General features: G+C 37.4%; 1 protein-coding gene across 2 annotated transcripts in view; it reads right to left on the bottom strand.

The window, feature by feature from the left end:
* Positions 1-12,289, bottom strand: part of CCNK (cyclin K) — an 18,601-nt gene extending 6,312 nt beyond the window's left edge. Inside the window, exons 1-8 of one of the 2 annotated variants that reach the window (XM_009280825.2) lie at positions 12,245-12,289; positions 10,392-10,658; positions 9,265-9,346; positions 8,531-8,662; positions 7,590-7,695; positions 7,395-7,452; positions 4,863-5,032; positions 2,963-3,249 (exon numbers count right to left, since the gene is read on the bottom strand). In XM_009280825.2, the coding sequence (XP_009279100.1) occupies positions 2,963-3,249; positions 4,863-5,032; positions 7,395-7,452; positions 7,590-7,695; positions 8,531-8,662; positions 9,265-9,346; positions 10,392-10,588 (1,032 nt within the window). In that variant the 5' untranslated portion in view covers positions 10,589-10,658; positions 12,245-12,289. Of the gene's footprint in view, positions 1-2,962; positions 3,250-4,862; positions 5,033-7,394; positions 7,453-7,589; positions 7,696-8,530; positions 8,663-9,264; positions 9,347-10,391; positions 10,659-11,085; positions 11,105-12,244 lie in introns of those variants that run through there. The other variant, XM_019472505.1, reaches the window with a different exon arrangement.
* Between the last annotated feature and the right edge of the window lie 36 nt (positions 12,290-12,325).

Genomic DNA, 12,325 nt, shown 5'->3' with positions numbered 1-12,325 from the left:
AGGGGGGAGCATGCAGGGGGGAAGAAAACAAGAAGCAACAAACCCAAAGCCTATAAAAATTTAAATCACTTCTTTAATAATGGCAGCTGCTAAAACAGAGATGAGCTTTTTTTTGGTCCTTCTACTGCATTGTAGTTTGTATTGCTCCAGCCATGACATCCCAGGGTCAACATTATTTATTAGCATGCTGATTGTTATTTAATACTTTCATAATAAGCTCAATCCATACCACAATGGAACTGTTCTTTTAGTGCTGTTTCTACGTGCATTAAAATTGTTCCCACTAATAATTTCTAGTTTAATCAAACTAAATATATTATTTACTTCTAATGATTCACCAGTGTATTTTTAGTGAAGTCAACTGAACATTCAAGTGCTCTTCACCACTAGAGATGTAGAGGATATGCAGATTCTGGTATGGGTCTCTAAGTCATGGGCCAATGCCTCAGCTGCTTAAAAGTATCTTGGCTCAGTAGAACTCTTACAACTCCATTACCTTCATGTAAATGGAAAATCTGGCCTCCAGGAGCAAAGTGTATTTATGTTCTGTACAAACCAAAGGAGAGGTCATGCAAAGCCCTATTTATAGAAGGAGGCAAACATTTTAAGTAAGTTTTATGGTACATCTAACTGAAGAACACTTTAGAAGCACCAAGTAAATCTTTCAAACACTACACATCTTGTTCTCCTAGACTGCTTTCTGGAAAAAGAATGATTTCAGATAATCACATCTGCTTTTCTCAAATTCATGCTGTTTGTGCTGTTCTACAAAACTCCTACTGAGTCACCCTTTGCTTTATATTTGTTCTGGATGCCTACAGTGCACCAGGACTTACCTTTTTATCTGTACTATTCACTTCCTTATTTATTAGGTGATGGACCTCAAACTTAATTTCAAGAAAAGGTAAGTTGCTCTGAGGGCTTGACCAGAGGCGATTGTTAAAGAACAACAGATACTATTCATGCAAAAGGCATCACTTTTTTCCATGAGGTAGTTCATTAACACATGGGATGGTGTGAAATCAGTAGTGCTGTAAAGGTAGAGCCTTTAAATGAATGAACAAGCATTCATAACAACTTAGAATCTCATGGACACACATAGAAAAATCCAAATTGTTATTTAGTTACTGATGTGCCAAACTGTCCCAGGCATTTTTGTTGAAGAATCACAGAATCATTTATGTTGGAAAAGACCTTTAAGATCATCGAGTCCAACCACTAACCTAGCACTGCCAAGTCCATCACTAAACCATGTCCCTAAGCACCACATCTACACGTCTTTTAAACACCTCTAGGGATGGTGACTCAACCACTTTCCTGGGCAGCCTCTTCCAATGCTTGACAACCCTTTCAGTGAAGAAATTTTTCCTACTATCTATTCTAACCCTCCCCTGGAGCAACTTGAGGCCATTTCTTCTTGTCCTATCACTTGTTACTTGGGAGAAGAGACCGACCCCCACCTCGCTACAACCTCCTTTCAGGTAGTTGTAGAGAGCGATGAGGTCTCCCCTCAGCCTCCTTTTCTCCAGGCTAAACAGTCCCAGTTCCCTCAGCCGCTCCTCATAAGACTTGTGCTCTAGACCCTTCACCAGCCTCACTGGTCTTCTCTGGACACACTCCAGCACCTCAATGTCTTTCTAGCAGTGAGGGGCCCAAAACTGAACACAGTATTCGAGGTGCGGCCTCACCAGTGCTGAGTACAGGGGGACAAGAAAAATAAGAAAAGACTTCCACGCCCTAGAGATCGGACAACCCAAGCAGAATTTGTGCTGATGACAGAAAAAGTATGAAAAGACAGACATACTACCTGTAAAGAGCTCTCCCAATTTTCAAGCTAATTAACACATTTTATCACCTTTCTATCCTGAACAACTCTACAGTTCAGTGTAGGAACTATGTATTTCAGTGCAGATTTTTTCCTCTAGTAGTAGGTTATATCTTGCAATTACAAGACCAAAGTTTTACAGAGTTACATATTTATCTTTTTTGCAAGGCTGCTATCATGAAGATGCTGCACTCTTCCAATTCCATTTCATTCTATCATTTGTTGCTTCTTCCTGGGTTTTTGGTTTTGTTTGTGGGTTTTTTTTCCCCTTGATGTCTGTTCTCTAGTTTGGGCATGCATTAATTACAAGTTAGAGCAAAAGCTGTAAAAGCTGTACAAAATTTACTTCCTAAATGGACTTGTTCCAAAGATTTTACTTCTGAAAACACTCTTCTTACTAAGTACATGCAAGAAGATTTGGGTAACACTTTAACACATAAAACTTTTTTTTTTTTTTTTTGGTAACTTACAAGTGAAAAATAAAAAACCACAAAGTGTAGATTAAAGTCTGAAAACTTCATTTGAACTTGATGACTGTGGAAAAGCACTCGGGAGTACTTGTGATATTATCCAGCTGCCAATGTACCTTCTTATTTTCAATGATGAGGTAATAATACAGACAAAGTGAGACTTTGATGTATGATGAATTTATAGGCTTCTACTGTTATTAGATTATTTTGAAAGACTTTTTCTAAGAATTTTGACATACTTTTAGAAGCCACCATTCTCTTACATTTGTAATCAAAGACCAGAGAGTCAAATAACGTATTCATGAGCATTGTGCACATCTCTACATTCAAGTATGGCACAAGAGACCTTCCCTAAATGAAGCCTGCTTAATAGCGAAAACAATGAAATTTGGTAGCACAGAACCACGAACAGCTAGAACCTTAATAGCTCATGCTGATTTAAGTGTCTCTCCACTGGTTTTGCCTCAAGTAGAATAAGAATGTGGTATGCCAAAACTGTAAAGGCTATTCTACACTAACATACTTGCCATAAAGCCAACGGAAGTCTCCATACAAAATTAATTACCAGGCTCATTCTTAAAGCAAACACAAGTCTGCTGCACACTGCAGCCTTTAAATCAAATGGACATCAGGTCAGCTTGAAAATAAAACACAAAGTTAAACTTACTGCTGGTCTTTTAATCTGTCTAGGAGGACTTGACTGGGGAGAGGGCTTTTTAGATTGCTGTGCTTGTGTTTGCTGCTGCTGCTGCTGCTGTTGTTGTGCTGACTGTTGTGACTCTTTTTGCTGCTGAGTCTGTGATTGCTCTGAACTCTGGGATTGCTGGGATTGCTGTACCGTAGGTGCCTGTGGTGTAGATTGAAGAGATGGTGGCTGCTGCAACTGGTGAGGAGTATGATGAGGCATTTGCTGTTTTCCCTGTGAGTATAGATCCAGGATCTGATGACAGATGTCTTTAAAAAAAAAAAATCCAAAAGGTTACACCCCTATAATGAACAAGTGTACATTTAATACACAATTATCAACTAAGCTTTTTACTGGACATCAACTTCAGAAAAATTCATTGCAAGTATTACTCACTGTAATAATGACCACAGATTTTACTTTTTTAAAACAGACTATTTTTCAATTTATACTTGCATTTCTGAGTTTCTTCTGCCTATGCTGAACAATATGTAGGTGTATATGCACACCTTGCAGAAGAAGAACAAAGTGTCTTGGTATTAATATACCATATGTCATTACTGTGTGCTTGGAGAGCCAGGTAACTGTGTAACAACAGGACAGTAATACAGTAAGAAAGTGAGTGAAAGAAGATTATATGTTAAAACACACGTCTAGTTAGGCTGGTCAAAAAAGTTTCAGGAAACTAAGTAAAGGACTAGTACTAAATTCTTCTTCCAACAGGTTAGGAGCTAAAGGTTTGTAAGAAAACATGTAGGACCAACTGATAACCAGGTGCAAGAGCAGCACTCAAGGAAAAGAAAACCTTTCTAGAAAAGCCAAATGAGTTCTTTCCATGAGCATTCACTAATGCAGTAGCAGAAACTGGAGAGATTCCCATTCTACAACCTTCTTTGACAAGGATTCAGCAGAAGATCTATCTGAAACTGAAGGAACTCTGAAAAAAGCCATAATACAGAGCAGGTAACCATTTAAGAAATCATCAGAACTGTATGGTATTCACCTAAAAGTTCTAAGAGCAACAAAGGCTAAACCACCTGAACAGCAACACATAACGTTTCACCTAAAAATTCCTTAGAACCCAATGCCAGGTTGTGACAAGCATCAATTTTTAAAGGTGGTTTCTAAAGCAATTTATGGACCTAGAAGTATGCTTAGCCCAACACTTGTACTGGGTAAGTCAGTCAAAACTTTAATGAAGACAAATTAGTGGCCACATAACCACAATTTACTTAAAAAGAGTCAAGAAAGGTCCTGCTTTATTTTATGAACTTCCTGGGGTTCTGTCCAGCAGGTAAATATGAGAATATATACACACAAAGGGAATAGTATTAAGATATCTGTATTGATGAAAAAGATCTGTAATTCATCCCCTATGAGAATTCACACACACACACCAGAATTCATCCCCCATCATCTGTTCCTCAGTCATGGTACGCCATTAAAAAAAAAAAAAAGACCTAGCATAATTTGGTTAAAGAGGTCAATCATCAATGAGAAAACCACCGGAAACCAGGCTCCATAAGTTCCAGTGTTCGTAGAGCTGCTTATTTAAAATGGGGAGAAGGGAATTATTAAAAAGTTAGAAAACACACACCAGGACAACTTTGCAGCTAATTAGCTGTGTTATAAACTAAACAAGTCGTAAAGCAAATATTGACCAGAATACTAATCATAGTAACTAAATATGCTTCCAGACTAAGCCAGTCTAATAAGTTTAATTTAAAAACCCGGTTAACGCATAGCACATATGACCTGAGTTTCATACTCTACACGATTATTTTGACTAAAACCTAGATAGAAAGCAATTTGCATTTACTTATGATCTAGGTCACACAGTTAAAGGAAATACTCCTCTGTTTGTGGCAAATGTTTTTCATACCTTCCAGAACATCAACAGGAACATCTTGGACAAATTGCTCCCACCATCGTCTGTACATTGGTTTCGATGTCCATTCCTGTATTTCAAACTTACACAAACGGCCTGCTAAGTACATAACTGCAACAGCTATGATCTCAGGTTCCCACTGCAGTGACAGTGTAGTGCAGAGACTGGAATATAAAAAACCCAGAACAAAACACAACCCTGAAGATAATTCTGATTGTCAAAGTCCAACACTTTGATGTACGACAGCTATAATTAACAGGGTATAAAATCCCACCACGTTTTAACATCTCAGACAATTTTAATTAAGAGCCTTGTTAAACAAAAGAGTTTACAAAACTAAACTGTTTCTGCACTACTGCTATCATGAAACAAGGTAATTTTACACAGATAATACAGAGGGCATATGCCTACAGAAGCAATACACCACATAGGAACATCAAGTTTGGAGTTTAAAAATAGAAAACCTAACACTATATGGGTGTGGAAGAAGAGGGAAAAGACAGCATTATATTCCAAGTATGGGCAGCTACATTCCACTGTAGTCTCACCTGTAGTGTTAACCAAATATAGTGTTCATGTCCGTTGCCACACAAGCGTGCTGTCACTGCATTACACTGGTTAGGGAATGATGCCCACATTTGGATTTTAGAGCTTCCAAATGTGTTTCAATAAAACGTAAACAAGTACTAAAAAAAATCCCACAGAACAGCCAACATGAACTTGTAAAGCAACTTGTCAAGCATGATGCAAGTTTTAGATCAAGCTGTAAAATCTGTAAAAGGTTATCTCTTGAATAGCCTTTGTTAAAGCTAATGCTAAAATAACTGATATTATTGGTATTATTGATGTTAACTGAGTAAGTTCCTGTCATAATCAAAGTTACTGTTTCCTGATATTAACTTTAAATTACAAAATTTTTCTTTTTTCTTTCTTTTTTCTCCATAGATTCTGTAACATAGGATCTGCTTAAACAATTTTAGATCCAGCTAGCCAGCTAAGTTTCTGCGAATTCACTGATGAATTCATTATGTCCCTAAATGCCTCAAAATAGCAGCCTAGACAGTGGTTTAAATCCATTTTCTCTCCAGTGGGCTACATGTAACTGAAGGCCAATGGGATACTTAAACACTGGCAGAATCAGGTCAGCAGTAAACAGTAAAAAAAGACACAAGAACCAGCTCTTAAAACACTGATTTCTTATTATTACTTTCATGACATTTACTTGGGGGGTGTACTGCAGCTGCATAAAAACAGAACCCCCTATTCTAAAGGCCTGTAGTGCAAAGTACAGAAATATTTTCCCAGGATCCTAGAAAACAAGTACACTTCTAATATGGTGCCTATCAAGTAAGCACAGGACAGCCTCTCAAGAACAGAGATAAGTATTGTTGGAAACAACCACTCCAACTTCATACTAATGTTTTCCTGAAGTGCATTTCCTTTAATTATTACATTTCTTGAATTATTAAACACCATCTAATTCCAAGTAGAGTAGTGTCCAAAGTTTGATGGATACATAACAGAATTTTTCCCTGACAAACTTAACAGTGACAGACAAGCTGTATTTTTGTTCCACCTGTAAGATCATCACCTACAAGACTGACAGCAGCTGAAGTAAACATCTTTTGACATCCAAATACACTAAGCAACCTTTTGCTCAAATTAATTTGGAGAGTTTAGGTGACATCTACAGAATCTGAACCCACACTGGGCTACTTCAAATTAGGCATATGAATAAAAATGCACCTCTTTTTAATGGTGTTCTACTGCTGCAGGTATGACTGAAAGCAATGTATTTAGCACTTCTGAACAGTCAGGCCACTTACACATTTTCTTAAGGGTTTGCTAATTAAAAACTACATCTAACCATCCTTGGTGAATTAACTTGCCCAGCTCTGTAGAATCCTCCTTAAGACGACTAAAGTGTATCGAGTTGTTTTGTTTGGTTTTCTTTTCTCCAATACCACACTACACATGAAAAGTACTTCTACACACATTCCTGGTAATTTATGTCATCCTTGTATTGCAAATCCATTATTCAAGAAATTGTAAATCTAGCGCTAAAAACTATATTCCTCACTGAATTTAATGGCTAGTTTACCATTACCAAAATATCGTTTTTTAAAAAAAATATATATATATTGACCAACATGATGGAATTGGGAAGTGAATTCTTTTCTCAGAATGTGCCACATATCTCAGATTGGGCAATAAGCCAGCTTCTATCCTGGAGACCTATAATTTGGTTTGGCCCTTTCAAACAGTAACTTTTTTTTAATGCAGCAGTAAATCATTACCACAAAATTGCAAAGGTCTTAATGGTCTACTTCTATACTCATCCTAGATTCCCTGCTCAATGGAACCATCATGGTAATGATGGAAAGAAAAACTGATGAACACTATCAAGAAAACCTATAACAAGCAGAAAACATGTAACAAACATTTGTCAAAGAAATATCTAATCCCAGAATAAAGTAAGCAACAGTAACTATTTCACTTTCCAACGGTCTCCTAGAAGTATCTTACCTGTCATTGACAAATGTCCACGCCATTTGAACCAGTTTCTGAATTTTATTTTTGTCTCCTGAAAAACAATCAGAAAAGTTGTAAGAAATAAAATTAGGAAGGACAGTTTGGAATAGAATATTCTTGCACTGGCAATGTAAATTAAGTTCTGAAAATTAGTAACAGGCATTACTTGCTCACCCTGTAATATTTTACCTTTGAGTTGTTTGGCATACTTGAGAAGAAATTGGTAGGGATGTTCCACTTGCAAATCAAACTTTATTGTTTGTAGTAAGATTCTTTCGAGGACCATCACTTCTTCCTAGAGAATGTTCCAAGGTAACCACAATATTATTCCTTCTTTTACTCACAAATATTTTATGCTGGTATAAAGCATGACTACATAGCATCTCCAGGCAAACATGTCTGTCTGCTTTTGCTTGATTAGGGTTTGTCTCCAAGGAGAAGAGAAATCTCTCCAACTTAAAACATTATTTTAAACCCAGATACTTTTTCTTCACATTTATTTGAGTCAGAAGAGGGTATGTGTTGTTTAAAATTCCTTTTCTTCCATGTAGGAAAGAACTGAACCAGACACAGCATGAACGTGCCAAATATACAAAATCACAACAAAAAGGTAAGCTCTCACCATGCTGCTCTCCCGAGTTTCAGATCCTTCTGCTATTTATAATAAGCAAATTTTGAGAGAAGCATAGTTTTGCTAAGTCAAATAACCTCAACAGGAAACATCTCAATAATTTTGAGATGTAGTTCTCTTACTTGACTTAAGATTTGCTATTGATTGCTTCCTAAAATGATACTAACACTGTCAAATATGATTTATGTCTTGATGACATTTCTAGCTCTGATCAGAATTACTCAAATTTACTTTAATTTGCAAAATAACATCAGGGTTTACATGAAATCAGATGTAAACTTTTTATACAAACAATTACCCCAGTAGGCTCCCAAAGGTACTTGTATTAGCAAGAATTATTTTTGTAGTTACCTACCACGTTAACCAAAAGAGCCATAAATGCATGCTGAACGTATAATTTAATTTAGAACAACTGAAAATCAACCAGTGCTCTAATGAATGTATGTCACTTTGCTGGAGTACGATAGGATGAAATCGATTTCAACATGGCTATTTTTACCTTTGGGTCATCTCCAAACTGTCCAAACTGTACATCATTTAGCAAGCTACGAGCTGTTTTAATTATATCTTTACATTTCTTAGGCGTTTCTTCAACTTTTCCTGCTAGGAAGAGACAGCAGGCTCCTGTCACCTAAAAAAGAAAGTGCTTTCAAAAAGTTGTCTGCATGTAGATATGCAATACAGTATAGCATTGTAAAAGCACTGTCAGTTTCCATTAACAGTTCTGCAGAAGTTTCCCAAGAAAGACTTAATACGCATATTAATTTCTAATTTTATTATAGTGTTAATTTAAACTTTTACTTTCTCAAAGGAAAAATACAGAATTTGGAGGACTGTCTGTTTTATATGACTTTATTTCAAGGTCAGAAACCCAAAGCAGAATTTGTCCTGGTTCAGCATTGTCTGTCAAGCAGTGTTAAGATGGTGGTATACTTTTTTTTTTCTTTTAGCCAATACAGGAGTGCCAGAAATATAGCTGTTAATCTTTCTAAAGAACAGTATCAGCAAGACATAACTGCAATGTCAATATAAATATGTTTCTAACCATAAATAGAAATGTGTAAACAAGCAACAACAGTGTATTTTAAGCTGTAATGATTGAAAGATATAGTGCTTATTTTTCATCATTCAGAGTGGTGGCCAGCAGTAGTATCCAAGTGACTTATCACCATTTCAAATAGTCCGTGCCTAGTGCAATCACTGCATTAAGTCATCAATATTGCAAATACTTACATATCTTGGGAATTGTTTGAAGGAATGAAACATATAAAACCGATGGAAATAAATTATTCCGGTTGCTAGAGTATCATAATGTCTGTGGTGCAGAATAAGGACTTTCAAACAGGACATAAAACAAATTTAAAACCAAACATGCACAAAGGAAAAGATACATTCTGCTGTTATCAAGTACCTCAAGTAATTGTCCGTTCAGTGACCCGTTAGAAAACACTGCAAGTAAAACAGGAGCTTTAGGAAAAAAAGCCACAAAACCCCTTAAGGCTGTGTAAATACTATGATTCAGCCCAGATGCAGTTGATACCTAAAGCATTTATTGGAGGCATGCAAAGTCCCGATCATGTTTATAGGAGGATCCATGCAAGGTCATCCTCGTGTTAAACTGTACCTGCTTCAGAGAAGGTCAAAACCAGCAGTACGTACATGAAGGAACAGAACAATCACCACTTCACATTAAAGTGTTGGCGTGGAGGAAAGTTACTAACTATTCACACCTACAAATACAAATAAAATCTGAACATGCTCCCTACTCTTCTCTTTAAGGAGAAGAGTAAAATTTCATCTTCACCAGGTTTTATTAAACAAAGAACTGAGGAGATTAAAAACAGCATAGGAATATAGGAAGCAAAAAGTTTAAGCAGCAGTCTATGAGAGAGTGGGACAGTGGGGAGAACTTACTAATATATACAAAGTTGTAAATCCCAACCTAACCAAAAAAAAAACACACACCAAAATGCAAGAGGGGGGAGGCAGAGGTTAGAAGCCTCAGAGGCAAAATATGTAGAAAAATGAATGCAAAATTCAAAATTTGAGAAGTTACGTAGATTCATGTAGTAAGAGACCGAGTTTTGTAACTGCCAAAAGTTATCCGTAATTGGCAAGTCCGTATCACCTTACTTCTCTATTGCCAAAATGGTTCACTTGAAACCTTGTTTATCCAACAAATGGATAAAAATTGCATAGGAACACATTACATCAAAAGGCAAGTAAACTCAAAAAGATTTTTGACTAATGATTAAGAAACATTTGAACAGCTAACTAAGCACATGACACCTCTTGTACATTTTATTCTGAAAATCCCCATTCATAAAGACATTTCATACCAAGACGAGTTTAAAGGATACAACCCTAAACGTGTTCCCACATCGAATATGAATCTGGCCCCCTCTCTGCGGTATCGTGCCTCAGTAGCTGGATCAAGCCCTTCTAGCTGTGACGGTGTATGTGCCAAATCTTTCTTATCCCAGTACCAACATGGTTTTGTATGGTCCAGGTTTGCCAAGTTTACAGAAGGGCTGGAATTTTCTTTATTCTCCTTCATTTATTAAAACAGAATTGTTCTTGCTTTTTAAGTTTTCAAAAAGGAAGTCTTCAGATAGTCGCTTCAGAACCTTTACGAAAAGACAAAAGGATTTCTTTAAAAATGGAGGGGACTTCCCCCCTACTCAAAGATGAGTAAAGAGGAATAGTGTTTAGCCTTGCCCGTTGGAAGGGACTTTTTCTACGCTCAAAGACAAGTAATATTTAACCTTGCCCTTATCCTCCCCATAATACTGCAAATTCAATTCAAAGAAATAGACATAGGTTATCTTTGCTATTACCTATTTAATAAAGAGACTTCAAGAATGCATTATCAACAATATCTGCTACTTCTTGGAAGAACAACTTTCACCCACTTTGTCCACAAAATAAGGAAAAACAACTCAGTGATGGTAGCAGCAAGATTTGAAAAGTTGGGGGGGGGGAGGGATCAACTCACTATTCGTAACTAGGAAACACATTCATTAGGTCAGTCTCGATGGCAACTTAAATACCCACTTGGTCTCCCGAATATCCCTGGGTGGTAAGATAGCAGCAACCACTTGGCAAAAAGCTTTGTAAAGTGGTCTGTACTTGTATTACCTGAAGGAAAAAAAGGTAACAAAAGTAGTGTTCTTTCACATACCAAGATCAAGACAACTGATGTGAGTCTGTAGGGTAAGGTGGCATCCAAAATCGTCCCCAAAACAAAGCAGTTGACTGCACTCAGAGATTGTGCTACCTTCCTGTGTTTACCAGCACTTCGTGTATGTATATTTACATCACAAAGCTCTGCAGGCAACTTTCTGGTGTTTATGACTGATGTTCAGACATGCCTCAATTTAAAGACAGAACGAAGACTGTCTTGCTGCCTTTATTTCTTTCAGGCACAAAACCACTCTTACTGTAATTCAATAAACTACGGATACTATGCACAAGTTACCGCGGTCACCTGCAAAGGTTCGCATAACAAATAGTCATTAACATATGATGCAATATATTTGCTCTAAGCAAAACAGTCAGAAGACGACCCAAACTTAAAACTCTTAATTTTAAGCTGTTAATTTTCCAGATGTTTCCCTTCTGAAACCGGAAGGAAGATCACATGACTGCCAGAAAAACGATGCCTGCAATGAGCCTATCGCTCAACTTCAAAAAGTTTCTCTTTTTCAGAATAAAGGAAACTGTCTTTGTTCCACGTTGGTTTTGGAAGAACCTTCACAACTAATGGTACCGGTCACAGACCAATCCAAACTCTGCCACAAATAAGTAAATGGCTACTTAAAACTGTTTCCAGAACCAACACAAGAGCGCCGGGCCACGACCGCACCTTCCCATCATATTTACCAAGAAAGCATTATATTTTACAACTGTTACGGTTCTTCTTCCTTACAAACTATTTTGCTTCCTAACGCTCTGAACAGCTTAAAACCCAATTAACACTAAAATCGCCCGAAGCGACGAGACCTGCTTCTATAAGCAGCGAAAGCATTCCCGAATACAAAATCAGGAATAAAAACCGTCAACCCGAAGACATCCTAAACGAACCACCTCAAGCATCCCAATCCAAACCGTAACGACCGAAAATAATGACGAAAGTTTTTCTTCTGCCTTTTTACGCACGCCGCTAATACAGAGAAGATTTCAGGAGCTCGATCCCGGCTTTTTTACATCCCACCTTAGACGAACCAGCCGACCGAGAGCCCAGCTCCGTCCCCTACAGCCCCCAACCCGGCGCGGGCGTTCAGCTCCTCCCAGA

The sequence above is a fragment of the Aptenodytes forsteri genome, unplaced genomic scaffold (assembly GCF_000699145.1).
Source record: "Aptenodytes forsteri isolate BGI_AS27 unplaced genomic scaffold, ASM69914v1 Scaffold193, whole genome shotgun sequence".
Lineage (NCBI taxonomy): Eukaryota > Metazoa > Chordata > Aves > Sphenisciformes > Spheniscidae > Aptenodytes > Aptenodytes forsteri.
This window is presented reverse-complemented; position numbering and strand designations above follow the sequence as displayed.